This window comes from Carex rostrata, chromosome 15 (assembly GCF_964058835.1).
Source record: "Carex rostrata chromosome 15, lpCarRost1.2, whole genome shotgun sequence".
NCBI lineage: Eukaryota > Viridiplantae > Streptophyta > Magnoliopsida > Poales > Cyperaceae > Carex > Carex rostrata.
In genome coordinates this window covers 3,412,257-3,433,104 of record NC_135932.1, presented here as the reverse complement: position 1 = coordinate 3,433,104, position 20,848 = coordinate 3,412,257, and the positions used below count along the sequence as shown (strand labels likewise).

Here is a 20,848-nt window from a genome sequence, read left to right as displayed (position 1 = left end):
TATGATATAATTTTTATAAAAATAAAAAACGCTATGTAGTATAACTTTCGTTATAGCGATACTATTTGCTATAGTTTTTTTTGTAGGCTTTCTGCTTTGACCCGATAAACGCTATTTAGAACCATAGTTATATCTAAATAATTAATAAAGAAGAAAAATAATGTACGACGGCGGGTTTGGTTTTGCTCAATTTTTTTTTAAAATTCGTATTTAAAATATATTAGTCTGATCAATTAAAATTCAATTATCTATCTAACTAACTAAATTTATATTTTATAATTTTTCGAATCAGATCGATCGAACGAGCGTTTCGGCTCCGCAAAGCCCATATCGGCCCAATATGGCGATACGTAAAACTAGCAACACGAATCTCATTCCAAAATCCAAAGAGAATCCTCATATTTGATTGGGTTGCGTCTTGCGGTCCCGTGAAATGTGCTACTTGTAGATTGGCTCGACAGTCACCGACTCACTCGATTAATATACACCTGGTCTATTAATCTTCTTATGCTGTAGCAGCTGTACAGATGCGTGGGCTCGCGATTCCATGTATTCTTCTCTCAAGTCTCCACGCGACCTGATCTCATCCTTATGGACCCCACGCCACTACCAACCATAATATTCCCGTCCGATTTTGATCCAACGATTCTGATAAAAATAACGGCTGTATTCGACGGGCTTATTCTTAGTCACTGAAGAAACCGTTAGATGATTATCTGACGGTCTTAGATAACTTGTCTCCGTTCTTGGCGAGTTCGGACTGGTTCAAGCTTCGTTCCGTGCTCGCGTCTAGACCTTTAAATTAGATGCTAAAAGCCGGACTAATGACATGTGGCAGACCATTTGACGTAATAAGTGCCCCAAGATCGAAAAGGCCACTAACGGCTCCCCACGTCAGCTATTTGTACCGGGTTCATCATGTAAGTTATCGTCAAAGAAGTATTTTGTCGTACCCTTTTATTATTTCTTTCTTCCCAGAAATTAACCTTTTTCCCTTTTTATTTACCTCGCGAGCCACCGAACAGGATTTCTTTTATGTTCGTCTCAATTTTTGTACCAATTTGTCAGACAAGCTACAACAACTTAACTTCTTTTTTCTTCGCTGAATTCTTGCAATTTGGGGCAAGTTTTGGAAAACCCTGCGGGTTCTCCTGCACAGGTAATTCCCTCATTCAATTATAGTTCCTGTTTTGATTCGGATCAGTCTCCGTTTTGATTGAGCTATTGTACAATTATGGAGGAAATTTAGGGTTTTTGCTTTCTATTTGACGTTTTTCAAGTTCTTGATTCGTGCGGTTTGGGTTTTTTTCCCCAGGTCTTGGGCGTACAATTGATGCATTGGCGCTCCGCTTGATCTTTACTTCCCCTGTCTGAAACCCTAATACGATCATGCTTTAGGGTTTTCTGGGGCCAATCGAGATGGGTTATGGTTTCCCTTTTGGGGAGCCAACAGTTCATCTTGAGTCAATGTGCGGGTCTTCTTCATCAGACCCGTCAACAATTCTAGAAAAAATAAGCAATTGCACGCATTTTGAGGAGGGTTGTGGCCCCTCGTTAGAGCAATCAGAAAATATTAGTGGAGGAGGAGGCATTGGGGTAATTAATGGCGTTACAGAATTTGATGCTGCCTGGTTTTCACAGGAGAAAGCTAACCCAATAATGGAAATAGCATTAGAAAATGCTGTGTTGGAAACTGATACCACCGGGTTCTTGAAAGAGAAAATGGATCGTATTGAGGTGGTGGGTCAGGCAGCATCATCTTGCACAGAAATTGATTCAGCCATGGTCGCATTAGAAAATTATAATGCAGTTGATGTACTCAATACTGTCTGCCCAGATGTTAAAGAGGGTTTATTACCTCCTTCAGTTAATGGGTCTGGCATATCAATTGACAACAGCAAAGGTGTTAATGCCAGGAAAATTGTTGAGGTGACCAGAATTTCAAAAGATGATGCAAGTCCGGCAGATGCTTTAAGTTCAGATCCATCAACCATTAGAGGCACCAGCTTTGAGCTCGACACACCTGGTTTTAACATGGATAGCAGTGCGAATGCTGGCAAAGTTGTCGATGCCACTGTAGTTTCAGAAGATAAAGTAGGCCTGATTGAGGCAGCTGGTTCAGATCTGCCAGGCTTGGTACTTCCCAGTGGCAATGATGTAAATAAAGAAGATACTTCTCAAATGGAAGGAGCGAATGCTAGTTCCCAAGAGCTCCATTGCAACAAGGAGAAGGTTGCTCTGGCAAAGGCACCAAAAGAGAGAGAAAGAAAGCTTAAACCCTCAGAATTAATTGTCTTTACGCGAAGGAACCCTAAACGGTCTGCTACACATGCAGAATCAGATTTAAATATTGATCGGCTGATCAGAATAGGTAACCGTGGTAGAAAATTAAAGAAAGATAATGAGATATTTGACCCAACAGTTTTAGTTAGCCTGATTCGAGACCCTAAATTGACTACTAAGAAAAGAAATCCTTTGAGTCGGAGAGGTAGAGATTCGGTATGGGGGAGAATTGAGAATTTATCACAGATTATAGACATCAACGTTGAGTTTTGCAAGTTAAAACAGGAAAGAGAGGCAGAGGAAAAGAAAATACAGATGGCTCTGGGAGAGAAAATTGACGGGAAGAATAAAATCTCAAACCAATCTAAGCTTGATTTAAGGCATCTGAAGCAAGAGGGAACATTGGACCGAGATTTGGATAGTACATTAACTCATGAGAGATCTTCTGCAGGTCATGAAACTGTACAAAGGGCCGCGAATGAAAGGGATGCAGCAGATCCAGGTTCTTCACCAGATTCAGTGGTCTATAATCCTCTCTCTTGCGAGGCCAGCCCTGTGGTTCTGCAACAGAAACAATCAACCAAGAACAAAAGAAAGAAGAAAAACAAGGGAGAGAATGCTAAGGCCAGTAGAAGAGGTGGTCTTGTAAATGCTTCTGTCAATGCAAATCAAGGGACACTTTACTGGTTCCAGATTGATAAAAAAGGGAGGTCAATTTCTAATGGGAAAAATGATGAGAAGGCCCAGGATTTGAGTGCACCTGGAGTTACAAGACAGGAAACGGCTAATATGTCCGATCCCTACAATGGAGTTACAATTGCATCGCTTTCTGGATTTGCATCAAATGGTAATTTCTTGTAAATACCCTAACCCTAGTTTTGCCAAGAAACTATGAATCCACATTTAATTTTGCCACAATCCATGGAGAGGTGTTTGGTTCGGAAATTACACTGTAGTAAGTTGGAACTAGCTTCCTCTATGCTGGTAGGGAATAAACTTTTTCCATCCAATTCTGTTTAAAATAATTGCTTTATTTGGAGTAGTTTAAAAGAATTGCTTAGTTTGTGCTTGGCATTATTGCAAGGAGAGAACCGTATCAAAGGAATGTTTTTTTTCTATTCGTGTTGCATTAAGCTTCTGTGCTGATGAATTGACATTTTAGTTATTAATTGTGGTTCCTAATCTTTCAGTACACAATGTATTGACATAAGTTGCCTTTTTGTTTTTACTCTTCAGGTAATCAAGAACCATTCAGGTGCGGAGGTTTTCTGGCGCAACTCTTACCTCCAGCAAAGCCCCTAGTACCAGTGCACCTGTTGTCCATACCTGCTCCATCAGGTAGTTTACCAGTACCTACTCAGTCTGCACCCCTTCCTTCAAATACCAGATCCATCCCTGGACAGCCAGTACTGCCCAGACAACCCTATCCTGTGCACATGCAGTTAATATCTTCATCCGTGAGGCCATTATACATGCCAACAAATCCAGTTTCTGCTTCCGGAAAGCTTTTACAAGGGAAACCACAGCCTGCGCCGACACCATTGCTGCTTATGAATGGGCCCGCTCAGTCAGTATCTGTTCCAGCAAAGCCTGCACCTAAGCTGCGTGTGGCTTGGGTCTGTTGTGATGAATGTGGGAAGTGGCGTTGCATTCCGTCTGGGCTAGCTGATGTCATTGATGAAACTAACTGCAGATGGTACGTAATTTAGTTAAGCAGCTTATTTGTTTTTTCCTACTTTGAGCCTAAGTTGATCATTTAATGGCTGTATGGTTAGTTTTCTCATTATCATTATTATTTTTTAGTGAATATCACATATCTTAGTTATGTATCTCTCTTTTTTATGGGCCAGGTCTTACCAAAATATAACTATATGGACTTTTTTTCTTTCTTTTATCTTGATTTTTTTTCCTTATTAATTGCTAGCCATCTTTTTGCAAACACTGTAGTGAACAGTTCTTTTTTATTCTTCTCCATTATTCTTTTGGTTTTTATGTTTTCTTTATAACTATTGCCTGGTAAGGCGTGCCAATTGGTCATGCATGTAGTAGTTGAAAAGGTTTTTGATTTGCCAAAGAGGCATTTAACTCTTTTATAATAAAAAATTAAAGAAATTTTTACTGCTTGCTTAAAACTGTGCATGCTTACCTTAACAAAGAATGTTTACTCTTGTAAGTAGGGGTGTTCCTTAGTCGGTTCTCTTCAAACCTAATTAAAATATGCCACACCAAACTTTTTTTAACTTTAAAAAGAACCGAACCAAATAAATTGAACAACTGGACCGTTTTATTAAAAATAAATCTTGTTTTATTAAAACCAAACAAACCAAAACCATTGGATCACCCTTTCTTGTAAATAAGATATCTGTCAAGGCTAGTTGTGTTTAAAAACCTGCTCATCCTTATTTACTGATCTCACTATCAAATTTTCTATTTGTATCTGGCTCCTCCATCCGCTAACTTTTTAATTTCCTTCTTTATTTTAGGACATGTAAGGATAATGCTGATAAGGCATTTGCTGATTGCTCCATACCACAAGAGAAGTCAAATGCAGAAATTAATGCCGAGTTAGAGATTTCCGATGCATCAGGCGATGAAGGCCCATCTAGTCGAGGGTACAAATTGGGAGATGTCAATCATATGAAGCCATTAGTTGGAGATATGAGGCCACATTCAACGAAATCAGCTAAAAAGGGTATGGCTATAGTAGTCGCTGAAACTTTTAACCCATTTGGATGTCTTTTTGGTTCCGAAGTCTCACAATATTTTGAAATAAGCTGATTGTTTTAACTCGTAGACTGATTAAGAGTTTTTTTTTTTTGCTTATTTAGAACTTTTTTTTGTGTTACTATTAGCATTTGGGTTTATTTGGAAACATTGCAATTCAGGTTTGGGGCCAGCTCCATTCACCCCTCTCAAGACGAATTTGTTTCTCCATCGGCACCGAAGATCTCAAACAATTGATGAGGTACGTTCCATTATTTAACTTCTTGTTTTTATTGTTATTGTAGATACACTGTTTAACAATTTCAGGTTCAATTCATTTTGTATAATTACAGATTATGGTTTGTAACTGCAAACCCCCCCAAAATGGAGGTATTGGATGCCGAAGCCAATGCTTGAATAGGATGCTTAGCATTGAATGTATCAAAGGAATGTGCCCTTGCGGTGAGCTCTGTTCTAACCAACAGGTAATTTGCCTTTTTTATTTTATTTTATGTTTTGGATCATGATTGATGTGCCCCTGCGAAACCTCTCAAATACAATTTAGATAAAAAAATGTTGAGTCTCTCTGCCCCCCTCATATTCCGTTAAGTAGTGCCCAAAAAGCTGATCACTTTATTTATGAAGAGAAAATAGTGAGGAAGAACGGGTATTTTCTCACCTTTTTGGTTAAATTGGAAAATGAGGTGCTCAGAGGCTGTTTCCATGTTTGAGGGTTTTTTGTTGTACTTTGAAGAATCAGGAATGCAAGTGGAACTGTACCTACTTCATTGATACTACCTTTTTACATGTGTTACTTTACCAGTTCCAAAGGCGCAATTATGCAAAATTGATATATTTTCGGTCTGGGAAAAAAGGATACGGGCTACAATTGCTTGAAGATGTGCCTGCTGGACGATTTCTTATTGAATATGTTGGAGAGGTAAAATTATGTTCTCTTTGTTTTGGTTCATTAGTGTGCTTGAAAAGGGGCAAAATAGTCTGAAATATTGTTTTCATTTTTTTAAAAATTGGTGTAGGTGCTTGATATGGCCACTTACGAAGCCCGGCAGAAAGAATATGCTTCTAGAGGGCAAAAACATTTCTATTTCATGACACTCAATGGTGGAGAGGTATTTTCTTATTTTTGTTTATCCAATGGTATCAAAACCAGCTTCACTGACATGACCTGGTAATGTATGCAACATGCACTTAGAAATGGGTATGGTTCTGATGCAGACATCAAAAATATGTATTTAATCGAATTATATATAACTTCAATTGATTATTTTGGTTTTTTAGTTGATTAAATTGTTTTAACTGAAGTAATGTAGATTTGAAAGCTCTTTGGTTATCATGATTCGAATGATATTATATGAATTGAATTGTGTATATTAGTTGTACGAATTCCCATATGGTTAACAATTTTAGTTGATCATTATCTGTTAAATGTCAGGTAATAGATGCATGCGCTAAAGGGAATTTGGGTCGATTTATAAATCATAGCTGTGATCCCAATTGTCGCACTGAAAAGGTTTATTTCTTCTACTTTAATTCTATCTTTCTATATAGTTTTTTGGTAAGTTTAATTCTATCTTTCTATGTAGTTTTTTGGTAAGTTTATTCTACTTTTATTCAATTAATTGTTGCATTAAGTCTCTCAAATGTCCATAAAGAACAAGAATTATTACTGTTTTTGCACATGAGCCATGGGACATGTTCCGTCTTTTATGATGATAAACCATTACGAGGATAAATAGAAGAAAGGGAACCATTGTTAAATTTTCATTTAACTTTTGTTCTTCTGTAAATTCTCCTTGTTACTTTTTCTTTCTTGTTAATTATTTCAACCTTTTTAGTAGGCTTTTTGCCTACTACTATAAACAAATTTTGCATTATTTAATTTCGTTGGCTAAGTTATAGCTTTGCAGAATTGACCTTGTCTTTTCTTTTTTGTGAAAACAGTGGATTGTCAATGGAGAGGTTTGCATTGGGTTGTTTGCTATAAGGGAAATAAAAAAGGTACGTTGTGGTTTCATTGAAATGTCCTATCCTTTTACCTAAGAGCCATTTTGGTCATCAAGTTGTTATAAAATGATGTTGATGCATTTATTTTATTTTATTTAGGAGGAAGAGCTTACATTCGACTACAACTATGTAAGAGTTGTTGGTGCAGCTGCAAAAAAGTGCTTTTGTGGGGCGGAAAATTGCCGGGGCTATATTGGGGGTGACCCGTCAAGCACTGAATTAGTTGTTCAAGAGGATTCGGATGAAGAAGACTACTTCGAGCCTGTAACAGCTAAAAAAATTCACAGAACAGCAGCAGTCACCACTTTAACCGACAGTTCTCTCGAAAAGCACTCACTACCTGATAAACGGCAGGATAGATTTGGCATGTCTGCACCTGTTGACCGTAAAGAACATTTAGCGGGTTGCAAACCCAATAGTGCAGTTGGTCGACTTGCTAGTTCTTTCGTTAATGGATCGATGGATAAAGCACTAGCTGTACCTGCTGACTCCCAACAAGCTTTTGGTTTGATTCCTCGAGGCAGTTATTCCCAATCAGTTATTCATCCTGAGAATTCATCGAAGTCAAAGATTAGAGAAAACTCAATGAGTCATAAAACTGATGCTGTGCTAATCAAGCCCTCTGATTTTGAAATATCCAAGTCAGAGTATAGAGGTGATGTATCACAGTGCGAACCCGATTCTATGCTTAGTCTACCAGCAAAACCTCATGAAGTCTGTGAACCATTGGATAGAGAGGCTGGTACAAAAGGAGGTACGAAGGATATATCCCGTCATTCTTTATCATCTAGTATTGCAGTGTCATCGTACAGTTTATTGGAATTACATTTATCAAGGGTTAATTCTCTTGGTGAATTCAAGATGGAAAATATCGACGGCTTATCCCAGCCTCCTGACGCTAGTTTACCGATTAATTTGGTCAATGAGTACAAGCCACTGGAAAAAAAGAGCTTATTACAGAGCTTATCTGAAAAAGTTGTTCTTCCTGATAACTCTTTTGAGGAATGTGAACTTGTAGACAGAGAGAAATTATTCCATACCCCACCTGAAGATGTTATTGACCATAATAACTTGTATGATATTTGTCCGAAGAATAGAGAAGTGGATGAGGTATCCACGCCTGCTCTACCTGATCATTCAATAGAAGAACAAGTGCCAATGGATATGGACATGAACAATTTATTCGAATCTTTGTGTGTACCTCCATCATCTTCAGAACATCTCAATTCACCAAACGAAGGCACACAATCAGAAGAAGATGCAGCACGTACCCCTGTGCATGTGACTCGGTATTTGTCAGACAGAGTCCACTCGAGACGGTCAGGTGGTACGGTTGTGGACAAGATAGGCTGTAAAACCAGTTCATATAACGAGCCTTCTGACTCTGATGTCCGGCCAGAGCATGCGGATCTGTATCTGAAGAATCTAGATCAGAAGGACAGATCAATGTCACCTCCAGTTGGTACAAGTGGCATGAAGAGTATCAGAACAGATGCGACAGATGAGGATTTGGCGATGCACCAAGAGGTCAGGGAAATGTCACATAACACAGCTACTACTGATTTTGAGGAAGGTAAGGACCTTGTGCTTTTGTTTGTGGCAGCACCACTGCTGTGCTGACCTGGGAAAAAACTGATTTTCAAATAGGTTCTTTAATATGCTCATTTGGAAAACCCAAACTAACTATGTATCAAAGAAAAATTTTGGGGTTGTGGGCTGGTTGATTTAGTTGAGGTTTACTGCTGCAAAATGTGACGCTACCCAAATACGCCCTATCTAACACTTGTACCTATATCAGATATGTCTGATATGAATGTATGATGCTTACACATACCAGAAATATTTTATTATAAAATTTGAATTGATATGGCCAAAAGATATGGTATTTTGCATCTAGCTGGTAACATAAAATAATTCCAACAGATGAAACTCTTTTGCAACAATGTCGCAGGTCCCCATCCATGCAGTATTCGTTAATTGCATTTCTTAGTTTTGTGTTTCCTCCCTATTGCTTGTACAATATAAAAACCTTTGGTATTCATACTTTTCTAAATTTATGTACTCTTACCTTTTAAAATGAGAACTCAAAATAATCATACTTGTCAATAATATTTTGAAGTTATGCATTTATGCACAAAAATAATTAAAAGATAGTATATAAAATATGTATCATGAGTATTTTGGAAATAGAACTGATGTACACACATTGTATCAGATACAAGACTTGTATATTATACGTGCAACATTGCACTCAGTCCTACTTGCCTTTTCTAAAAAACATAAACAAATATATAGATGCTCATAGAGAATGGTGAGAAAACTTAGATACCTAGATTTTGGCCTTGCATCTATTACAAGGTAAACAATATCCCCATAGACGTCTGTTTACTGGTGCAAATGTAAGCAAACACAATCATGAATGTGAGCCTATTTGCATCATTACAACTCTCTTTTCAGGGAGACCAAGAAAACCTATTTAAATCTTCAGAACTATTGTTTATTCAACACTACAAACAGAAAAACACATCCAAGTAGACTTCCACTTGTGTGTACCAGCGACTGCCCCGATATAAGACCTTACAAAGCTGCTGCTGTTCATGTCTTTGTATCTATCCTAGGTGTATTTTTTCATCACAACTGCCGCTACCAGTTCCTACCCAGTTACCTATGCCTTCACCTCCTACTAGTGCATTTGTCCCTCCCTCTACGAGCCACATTGTCATGTTGCAAGTCTTGATATCCTGTTCTAGTTCTTGGCCAACCTACAGCCGCAAGCCTTCGACATGTATACTTGGGAGCATGTACAATAAATTGTATGGGAAGTAAATTGGGTAATATCTGTAGACTAATATACATTTAGGATTGAGTTGTAGGGTTAAAGTTGGTATCTCTATTTTTATGGCTTAAGACAGAGTTAATTAAATGAGATAATTTTTTATGTGCTGTGGCAGTTGAAGAGAAGCTTAACAAGCTATTGGATGAAGACGGTAGTATAAGCCGGCGCAAAGTAAGTATCTAAATTCTAAATTTATTTATGTATCTTGATGTTTACAGACACTGCCTTTTTCTAATATTATTGAAATACCCTGCATTGTGTATATTTGCAAAATTTTGACAATGAAATCATTGATAAGTACTTGTATGCTGTGAAAATTCAGTTTTTTTTTTCAGTATGTATTGTTTTTACTAAAAGATTTATTTCGATTGGATCTCACAGCATGCAACTAAGGGGTATTTGAAGCTTCTAATCGTAACAGCAGCTGCTGGAGATACTGGTACATCGCAAAGGTGGATTACTCTCATAGAACATTTCATTTTTCTTTTTTGTTCTTTGTCCTCTTTGAATTATTCCTCCTTATTTATTTTTTATATTTATGCAGATTAAGAGATCTGTCATTAATCCTCGATGCTCTTTTGAAGACAAACTCTTATAACGTTTTGATGGACATAATGAAGACGAATGGTGACCCCTCTCACCCTACCCACCACCCACGTACTTAAAAGAAATGCTTAATGGAATTAATGCTGATTTATCTTATTATCCTTGCAATGTAGGTTTGCAAATGTTGCACACTATCTTGAAGCAAAATAGGGACGACTTCAATCGAATTCCCATTATCCGGAAACTTCTCAAGGTTATTTCTTATTCCTGGTCTTTATAGAAGTTAAATAACACTTTTTAAGGTCTTTTTTGCAATGATACTTGTGTATAATATGCAAAATTTATAGCATTTGGAGAAAATCTCTGAAACTAACTTGTTTGCGAAATGACTATTAGGAAAAGAAGGATTGTCATTTTCACCATTATCCCATAATACCCTACTGAGAGTCTTAGATCGATTAGACTGCAAATTTAGAAAAAGATATTACCACTATTCGTCCTCTTTGTTCAAAAATGACCATTGCCTATTTTATTCTCCCTCAGTTCATGTGCAAATTTGTTAAATTGTAAGATAAATACTGAGTTAACCAATGATTTTGTGTAAAAAGTGCATTGGTAGGAAGAGACGTCCAGCATGAAAATAAATCTTTATTTAAGGGAATATTTCAGTTTAAATATCTTTCTTTTCATTTAAAAAACTGGAGTTCATTTTGCAACTAATACCGGGATTTTCGAGCAAAAGATTTATGTGTGTGTATATATTTTCTATGAAAATTGCCCTTAGTCTAAAAGTACTACTGATTCTCTCTCTCTCTCTCTGTGGGTGGATCATTGCATGTTTAGGTGTTGGGCCATCTTGGGGACATGGGGATCCTGACACTAGAGCAGATGAATCAAGGCCCTCTTCGTCCTGGAATGGAAAGGTCGTCTCTCTCCCTCTCTCTCTCTCTCTCACACACACACACACACTTCCTCCAAATTTGCAAGGGAACTGACAGTGGATTTTTGTTATGCAGTTTTAGGGAATCAATTTATAAGCTGACAAAGCATAAAAACAAAAAGGTACGTCATAGTCATTATCTATTGATCTGTTCTTTCTGTGCACCTTGCTTGTGAGGTTCATATTGTACCAGCCATGGCACTTTTTAACTTAACTGGTGCGGTACCATTATGCACCATTTATCTTATTCACACTATGTTGTTAAGGTACTTTAAGATCCTTGTTCTTAATTTTGTTTTAGACTTTCTATTATATTATTTTTTCTTATTTTATTCTACTGTTCCTCAGGGTGGTGTATACAAATATCACTACAACCAGCCTTGTTCTTGTTTGTAGAATTTTAATTGAAAATGAGGGTTTTGCACATTTTAATGCCCTTGTGGAAATAAAAAAAATTAATTCAGGTACACCAGATTGCACGGGAATTCTTTGATCGATGGATGCCCAAGTCAATGAGGGTCCACAACTCGTTTTCACACACCTGTAATACCTCAACTTCCAAGCGCAAAAGCCGGTGGGACCATCCATCAAATCCTCATAATCAAGATCCTAGTTTCCCATTGTACAACTCACAAGCCCAGCACCTAGATAGACCCACTAAGAGACCTCATTCAGATAATTTGGAAGAAGATGCACCACCTGGGTTCGAGTCAGTTGGGCCTCCACCTGGTTTTGGGCCTGCGTCACCACCTGGCTTTGAGTCTGTTTCACCACCGGGTTTTGGGTCTGTTGTACAACCGGCTTTGGGAGCTGGTTTGAATGTTGGTCCAGTTCAAGTGGCTTTGGGTTACCGGCAAGAAAGGCATAGACCTGGTGTCAGTGTATCATATGGTATTCCTGCAGTGACAGCTCAAAACCTTGGTGTCTTTCTACAGTCTGAAGGAAAGCTATCTTGGGGAATTGCACCAAGTATACCTTTTCAGCCTTTCCCGCCTTTGCCGCCTTACCCAACGATTGGAAACGGTAATGTTGTAAACAATGGGCCAGGTTTCCTCAATGACAGAGTGAGAAGGCGTTGGAGTTCAAATTCAAATTTGAGAAATCAAAGGAGGTTTTCTAGGCCATGGAAAAACAATGGTTATGCCCATAATAACACTAATACTCAAAGGTCTGGCAAGGATTGGCCAAAATGGCCGAGAGAAAGCAGGTAGAAATTTGGGGATAGTTTGTTGGTTTTGCACATGCTTAAGCCAACAAAGAAAGAAAAAGAAAGGATGTTATGGTAGAAATTTTTTTTTTCCTCTCGTCTTCTTTTCTTTAGTTAGAATTGCTGGTGGTGGTATATCAAATGTTGTTTGGGTGTTCCTTTTTTTGAAGGTGGTTTAGAAGGGAGTTGGCAATTGGTGCCCTCCCTGTTTAATTTTTTTTAGGAAAGGCGATATGTTTCTTTATTGTTATATCTGTTTATTCGCCGCGATCTGTAAAAGCCAACAATTTGTTTATTGAAAATCAATCATAGGCTAACTTGTTCATAAAATGGATGATTGTGATATGATTTGCAAATGAAAATGGATGAATGTGATATGATTTGCAAATGAAAAGGGAAATGATATGGACTACTCAATACAAACATGTCAATAGCTCGTGCAATTTAAGAGGCGAGTAATAGTCTAATAGACGATCGCTTGGGAATAACAGCATACACTTCAATTTTAATTGTTTAGAAGGAATGGAAATTTGATTTGAAACAGGGAAATTTTTTTGGGAATAACAAAGTGCACCTTCAATTTTAATTGTTTCAGATTGGAAATTTCATTTTTCCATACAAGTCGTTCGAAGTAAAAGGAACAAATTCATATATTGTTACACAACTGTACAAGGTATGCACTAAGTGGAGTTCGACAAAAGGAAGATAAATTAATCAGCGCATATAAAAGAAAAACTATAACAACCCACTTTATTTTCATTAGATACCTGATAACCAAAAATGCTTGTTGAGGAAATATAGTCCTATATGCCATATCTTATACGAATATATCTACGAGCCTGCCAAACATATACATCACAAGCTCATAATCAGTACCGCCTCAATGTTTTTCTGACTAACAAAAAGCTCGCCGTCTTATAAAGTGTGCAGTACTTCCTCCAACCGCCAAAATATTTCCCAATAACAATTTTATAACTTGGCCTCTTCTTCACCATGTTATAATACACCAAAACATTAGGCCGTGTGTTAATATACTGCTCCTCAAGCTTCAAGAGAGAGAGCCGTACCAGTACTGGTATAAACATGGAATCAGCAAGTGTAAACTCTTCCCCTGCAAGGTACATCGTCTTTTCCAACTGTAACTCGGCCTCATCTAGAATTGCACACAACTCATCTTCACTTTGCTTTACAGCATCTTGGTTTTTCAATTTATCTTCAGTTTCATATGCTTCCCTTAGTTTTATGTGATACATGCTTGCTAGGTCGGGAAATTCTGACATGCGTGCAATAATGACTCGTCTGATAAATTTTGAGATAAAGTTGCGGTATTTGGGTGGGGTATGTGCTAGGGTGAATATTTTAGGATCCCAATTTTCAATTTTTTGAATCCACTCAGCTGTTTCGGTGCTTACTGAAGCTGCTTGACCACTTAAAGAGGCAGTAAGCCGGTCAATGTACCTATTAATATGTGAGATTTCATATGAATTGTATGATTTTATAAAATATACCCGTCAAGGGTTTAGAACCTTATAAATAAGAAGTTAAGACTATCTCACAGGTGCTTAATTTTAGGTAATGTCTTGACTTGTTTAAGACTTTGCATGATACCAACATATATTATTTTTTTGTTAGTGTTAGACTGGTCAAGTTCCTAGCGGTATTCAACTAGTACTATACTGGTTATATTATATGTACATGTACTATATTATCCATGTCATGGCCAATTCATTACTATCATAAACAGCATTATCAAATCTGCACGGATACAACACAAATAGGTCAATCCCCTACAGGTGCCGTACAGCACTGGTCCAGTCCAGTAACTGCAAAACCACATGATAGCAGTATGAGCTCTCTAACAATTAATTCTCATGTAATTGCAATTAAAACATAAAAATAGCATCTTACTGGACAATGTCAATTGCTCGAAAAAGGATGTGGGAACCGTTTTGGAATACAGGTAGCTTAGCTGATGGATTCATGCGAAAGAAGGACGCATTCATATTTTTCCCGGTCAAGGGATTGACATGGTAAGATGTGTAGTCTATGCTCTTTTCTTCCAGTACTAGCCGTACCTTTTGGCTATCCATGGAGTACGGATGGTGGTACAGTTGCATCTCTGCACAGAAATTAAAAGGTATATATATATATATATGTATATATAATTTGTCATCTCTGTAATTCATTTTAAAACTATATTTTTTCTGATTTATTAAATTTCCCTTTTTATCCTTCCTTTTTGGTTTTTTGACATTAAACCGTGATGACATTGATCAAACGATAAAGCTCCGGATTTGGCAAGTATACAACAGTTACATGTGAAATTCAAGTATATTATAAAGGAAGAGAAGATCGCTCACAATTACTCTCAAATACATAATAAACCGCCTTTTAGCAAATTAAATTGATGCTTGTTATACAACTATTAAACAATTAATATGCCAGTCACACAATTAGCTAGATTTTTAGGGGAATTTTTAGTAGAAGGGGCAGCTGAAACTGCTATCACTGAATAAATATATGTACTCGTTAAACTAATTGGGATGAAAAGAGAAAGAAAATTGAACTGAAATCCAAAGAGAAAGAAAGTACCGCAAAAGCGCGAATAGCTTCTAGAAAAATCGTCTCTGATTTGAGGAGTAAAGGAGAGGGCTTTTTGTGAAACCGCAAAGAGAAAGGAAACTGCTTTACGAACTATCTATTTTATCTTTTATTAAGTGTTTTCTTCGTTTTTAATTTGTGTTTTTGTTTATATGTAGGTTGTCTTTTCCTTCCTAACTACCTTTCTTTGCGAGAGAATAATAATTTATTGTTTTTTATTTCACCCCTCGAATGTTTGCTAATAGTACAAGAGGTTTTGTCGAAAACAAATCATCACTTTGACACTTATTCCGAGTTTATTCAAAGGACGAATTTAACATCAAAGTATGGATGGTATATGCATTTTAAATTTTAAATTATATATAATACTGATCAATTTCTTTTTCATGAGAGTTTAATTATTATTATTATTATTTGCATTTAGGAACTCCTTTCATCATTGGCAGTTCATAAAAAAAAAATATTATATTGGCCTATGTTACTTTCTAAATTTAATTTTAATAATAAAATAATTACTATAGAAAAAAAAATATGACATAAACTAATTTCAGAGATAATGTTTAATCTCTCTTATATCCATAATTTTAATTCCGTTCCTCTTTATTCACATTTGAAGTTCACAACTACAAAAAAATATTAATAAAATATTAATGGTGATTACACAGTAGTGAAAAGCTTTTTAGGGTCTATAAAGGATCTGCAATTGAGACATTTTAAGAGGGGGAATATGGTACTTTGGCAGTCAAGATTATTATAAGAATATTTGAGGGGAAGGTGAAGCAGATTAGACGCGAGTCAAAGGATAGTTGATTAGTTTCAACTAGGAATACTAAAGTATGTTAATAACTGTCCCCACCGGTCAGAGAAACAAAAAAGAGTGATAATGGAAATCAATTTACAATAAATTAAAGTCACGAGCATATATTTAAAAAATGTACAGAAAGAGACTGCTCAACTGTACGCAAAAAGGTTTAAAAAAAATTATAAAAACAAAAAAGTATCAGCCTAATTATTATTTTTTTCTCTTGAAAATGATATATTTAATGAGAATTGATGTCAATTTCAGTCTAAATAAATGTTTGTTGGGATATATTTTTTTAGATATAGATGGGAGTTAAATCTCTCAATTTTCATCTACAAGAGAGAAAAAATTGAGATAAAATCTCCAATCAAATTTTAAACACTTGTTGACGCAACTATAATTAGCACAATTTTTTTTTTTTTGGATGAAAACTCGTAGACAATTTTATTGATATAAAGTTACAAAGTAGTTGTTACATAAGATTAGATAACCAGTGTCTGTGAAAAACACACAGCTAATTAAAACAAAAAACACACAGGGATATGTGCATCCTGTGAATGCAAATTGATCATCATTGCTTAATTAGAGTAATAGAAGCCTAATGATAGATCTCTTTGTACGCATATCATAGCCGAGAAGGCACTAAATCCAAACCAGACTGGGAACTGAATCAACCGGACCAGGACAATCATCCATCAACCGAGAAGGCACTGAATCAAACCAAACTAGGAACTGAATCGACCAGTCCAAGACAGTCACTTCTAAGCAGAAAGAAAAGAAGAGAAACAGAAGAAAAGGAAGCATGAAGCAGCCCAAAAACAACATGCAAACATTAACCCAAAAATGGAAGATATACCTACTGTACACAGACGGGAGACCACTCACTCTTCCATCACCGAAGAAGAGAAGACATCCACAACTGATCTGTTACTTTAGTCCGACACCCATCGAGAGAGAAAATAAAAGCGGTAGAGGTCGCCATACTTTTCCTTTCGGGATCGCCTCAAGTTGCCTTCCTTTTCTTCACCGCTTTGGGTACCTCTCTTTTATTTTCGTGTATGATATATTCTTTGTTTTCCCTAATTAGCACAAAATTATGTTGCAGATGTTACCAAATTTTTTTTTTTAATTCTAGTTGAATTAGCACGCAACAAAAACTTTACATGACTGGAAATCTCAGATAGATACCCTAATTATATATCACTTGAAAGTACATGATTGGTATTTAAAATTAGATGGACGACCCGTAAATGTGAAGTATAAGATTTTAAAAAAAAAAGTACATCTATTGTAGCGTGATGGAAAGCGCTTCGGTCATTTACAGAATAGTCCCTCAAAGTAGTAATAAATATTAGGCTTTTTTAAAAAGATATGACGAGAGGCGAAACTAATAATCAATTGATTATTAGTGGTCTCTTGTGAAAGTAACACATTAACACATTACACATATGACGAGAGGCGAAACTAATAATCATTTATATTAGGCTTATGACTCTCCTTTAGGGGTGAAAACGGAGCCGGATTATCCGTTTTGAATCCGCTCCGTATCCGTTAATTATCCGAATCCGGATTAAATGGATCCGGATAATTAATATATATTACGAAAACACCCGGATCCGGATACGGATAATCCCTTCAACCGTAAACGGAGTGGATATCCGCTTATATCCGTTTATACATTTATCAAAGCGGGCCCGATATTTTTAACTCTCAGCTGATCCGCTTAGCTAGACGGACCCGTTATAACTCTGCACGCTCTCCGCTGTTTGAACTTTACTTACGCTAAGGGCTTATATACAATACATTTAGCTCTAATCCATCCCTTGTGGGACTAACTCCACACAAATTCGGACACTTGACTTTCTGTTATATTCTAAAAAGAATTGAGCCAGGCCAAATTCTCATTCCAAAGGCTTATAAAGAGACTTTTCATTATATCAGATTTATTAATATAATAAAGAAAAGTCCTATAAGGCTTTAACATGAGTAGTCTAATTGAATTAAATTTGAACGTGGCCATTACAGCTTAATTCAAATAACTAATTAAATTAAATTTGAACGTGAATTAGTATTGTATTTTAAAGTTCACATGACTCAATTATCCGATAATTATTCGTCTTATATCAGTATTTGAATCCGTATCCGTGGACTATCCGTTCCGTATCCGTATCCGTTTAAGGCGGATTTGGTTTTGAATTTTGATATCCGTTTACTATTTGTATCTGTATTCGTATCCGCTCATTATCCGAAGGATGCGGATATGGTATCAGCATTATCCGCTCCGTATCTGCTCCGTTTTCACCCCTACTCTCCTTCAACAATAAAGATATTTTTTTCGGAGAGAATTTTCTTTCTTAATTATACTCACTGATTAAAAAAAAGAGTAAAGATTTTAGTCCCTGCCTTCTAGTCCCCCGCTAATTGTCAAACCCCACTTTTTCCTCTCTCTTTTTCTTTTGTCGTTTTCTTGTCTCTTTTATATTTTCTTTTGTCTTCCTGTCTCCTCTTCTAATCTGACTCATCTTCTAATAAAGGAGGAGATATGATTCTTTTTTCTATTAAAAAATCTCGACGGCCACCGAGATCACGACTCCCTTCAGCAGCCTCCGTCACCCCCACCACCACCCCCTATCGGAGTGCTGCCTTGCGGAGGAGAGCGACGAGGTAACGTGGCAGTGGCAATTGCAAGGAAGAGGACTTCTCGGATATGGAACAACTCCAATTCATGCGCCTTGAGGGATCCAATAATGCTAGAAATCAGATTTTTCAGATTGTTTTAGATGAGCGAATCTGATAAACAGATCTGGAACAACGGCAGCGATGAGGTGACGTGGCAGTGAATATTGTTTCATAACAATACACATCTTCATGCTTAAATATGAATACTAAGTGTTTTAAGCTTTTAGAGATGTATTTTCCTGTGTTTTAAGCTTTTAGAGATGTGAATCTTTGTACTAGTACTAATTGATGTACCAGTTATTGTTTAGGTTAAGAGAACTTGAGTTCCGGTTCATTATGTATAGTGCTTTCATGATTTTGGTTCTTAATTTGAATAATGTAGAGTGCTTTCAAGATTATTTAGATGGTATGAATACTTTATATTTTATGTATGTATATTCTTATTTATGAATATGTGTATGAACGCTTGAATACTTGCAAAATTGATGCATGTACAAATTTGTTGATAAATATTGGAGATGGTTATGGTTTACTAAAAAAAAAATTTAACATTAATATTCGTACATAAATTCATAGGTATGAATACAAATGTTAATATGGTTACTATTATTTATAAATATCAAAATAATTAAAGTCAAATATTATTTCATAACAATAGACACTTTCACGCATAAGTATGAATACTAAGTGTTTTAGATATCAATAAATCAGATGATGTGTGGATGAAAAAAATAATAACACAAATGAGTAGATATGAATACTTCATGTCTTAACTATTGGTAAAATATGTTAGTTTGTAATAATCTAGAAGTCAATAATACGATAAGTTAATCATAAAGCTTTGTTCATGAATTGAATGTTTATTTATATATCATTTTGTTGCCTTGAGTATTATTGAAATTATGGATCATTTCGAGTTCATGACTGAAATTGTGAAACTCCATAATATAGATAATATATACTCTTAAAAGTCACTGACCAAGGTAATTAGCAGGAACACTAATTACCGCGATAAGGTTAGCATGTGGATTAAAAGATGGTTAAGTTTTACAAACCACCTGACACGAGATGTCATTTTAATCACATGGATACATGTTCTAGGAACATGGTATTTGACAGACCCCGAATGAAACATTAAATAGAATTGTGTTCGTGTCATTAATGTTTTCATTCAGTGTCAAAGTTCTACAGTATGAGGTATTTATCGTTCCCACTAAGAAATATATATGAGTAAGTGTTATCTAACGCTGTCCGTAAAAAACAGCCATAACGGTAGCATTTCCATATATATAACTTAGCTGAGGAAGTGATAGTCTGCCAAGAATACTATTTGTCCCTCGTATCTCTATACGAGCTATAGCATCACTGGGCCCCTTGATAGAGTTAGATTATCTGCATGCGGTATAATTACAAGAGTAATTATATTTGATAATCTACTCAAGATCAAGAAAAGATACAGTTACCAAGGATGACACACATCTACCTTGAAACTGATCTGATAGCTATGAGACAGAAGAACTGACACAAGTAAATTGTTTACTGGATCGTGATATTGTACAGTACAGCATCATCTGTGTAATTGGATGGTCATGATGTGTTGCCAGATGCCACCCATGACTAACAGAAGTTAAAACAGTTTTAACTCTGTTTACCAACATAACACAGATCCTATTGGGTCACACCATATAGGAGCTACTCGGAGAATCTTACTGATTAATTATAAATTAATTATAATTAATATTAAGATGGTTATAATTAATTATACATGATATAATTAAATTATAAATGTCATTTAGAATGACAAGCAGAAACAACGGTTAATTTATAAACGTACACGTTACGTTGTATAAAAGCTACCGAACAATAACCGAAAAGAAATATAATTGTATATGACAATTATATATATTTGATTTGGAATTTTAATTGTTAATTATGGATTTGAATTATGGATTTAAAAGCCCAAAATAATCAAAGCCTTAATTAAAATTAAAAGCCCAAAGGCAAAAGCCCAAAATCAAAGCCTTTTACTATTCATCCTTAATGGGCCAAGGGCAAAATGGTCTTTTTACCTTGGTGCCGACTTCCCATGTATTGACATGTGTCATGTGAGGTGGCAAGGGTATTTTGGTCATTTCACATAATAAAAGGATGAGGTGTCAAGGGCTTTTGGTAAATAGATTTGTTTTGAGGGGTATTTTGGTCTTTTGCCAACCTCCTCAAAAGTCT

The 20,848-nt window shown here is 36.2% G+C and overlaps 2 protein-coding genes across 2 annotated transcripts; one reads left to right on the top strand and one right to left on the bottom strand.

Moving 5' to 3' along the window:
- Positions 1–983: 983 nt before the first annotated feature.
- EFS (histone-lysine N-methyltransferase) lies at positions 984–12,883 on the top strand. Its single transcript, XM_078315812.1, has 18 exons — positions 984–1,159; positions 1,316–3,130; positions 3,520–3,979; positions 4,767–4,975; positions 5,169–5,248; positions 5,340–5,471; positions 5,810–5,926; positions 6,024–6,116; positions 6,440–6,517; positions 6,949–7,005; positions 7,111–8,584; positions 9,963–10,018; positions 10,229–10,299; positions 10,392–10,474; positions 10,567–10,646; positions 11,237–11,316; positions 11,410–11,455; positions 11,798–12,883. The coding sequence occupies exons 2-18, from the start codon at positions 1,420–1,422 to the stop codon at positions 12,542–12,544; spliced, it is 5,574 nt and encodes a 1,857-aa protein (XP_078171938.1). The 5' UTR covers positions 984–1,159; positions 1,316–1,419; the 3' UTR covers positions 12,545–12,883.
- Positions 12,884–13,225: 342 nt separating this feature from the next.
- On the bottom strand, positions 13,226–15,268 carry LOC144566021 (Glutathione S-transferase family protein). Its single transcript, XM_078315876.1, has 3 exons — positions 15,133–15,268; positions 14,449–14,659; positions 13,226–13,998 (listed from the first exon to the last, which is right to left on the bottom strand). Exons 2-3 carry the CDS (start codon positions 14,655–14,657, stop codon positions 13,410–13,412), a joined length of 798 nt encoding a protein of 265 aa, XP_078172002.1. The 5' UTR covers positions 14,658–14,659; positions 15,133–15,268; the 3' UTR covers positions 13,226–13,409.
- Positions 15,269–20,848: the final 5,580 nt, after the last annotated feature.

Coding starts and splice junctions, on each gene's coding strand:
- EFS (XM_078315812.1), top strand. CDS start 1,420: ATGGGTTATGGTTTCCCTTTTGGGGAGCCAACAGTTCATCTTGAGTCA. Junction 10,019..10,228: donor GTAGTATAAGCCGGCGCAAA/GTAAGTATCTAA, acceptor TGGATCTCACAG/CATGCAACTAAGGGGTATTT. Junction 10,300..10,391: donor GATACTGGTACATCGCAAAG/GTGGATTACTCT, acceptor ATATTTATGCAG/ATTAAGAGATCTGTCATTAA.
- LOC144566021 (XM_078315876.1), bottom strand. CDS start 14,657: ATGCAACTGTACCACCATCCGTACTCCATGGATAGCCAAAAGGTACGG. Junction 13,999..14,448: donor CGAGCAATTGACATTGTCCA/GTAAGATGCTAT, acceptor ACATATTAATAG/GTACATTGACCGGCTTACTG.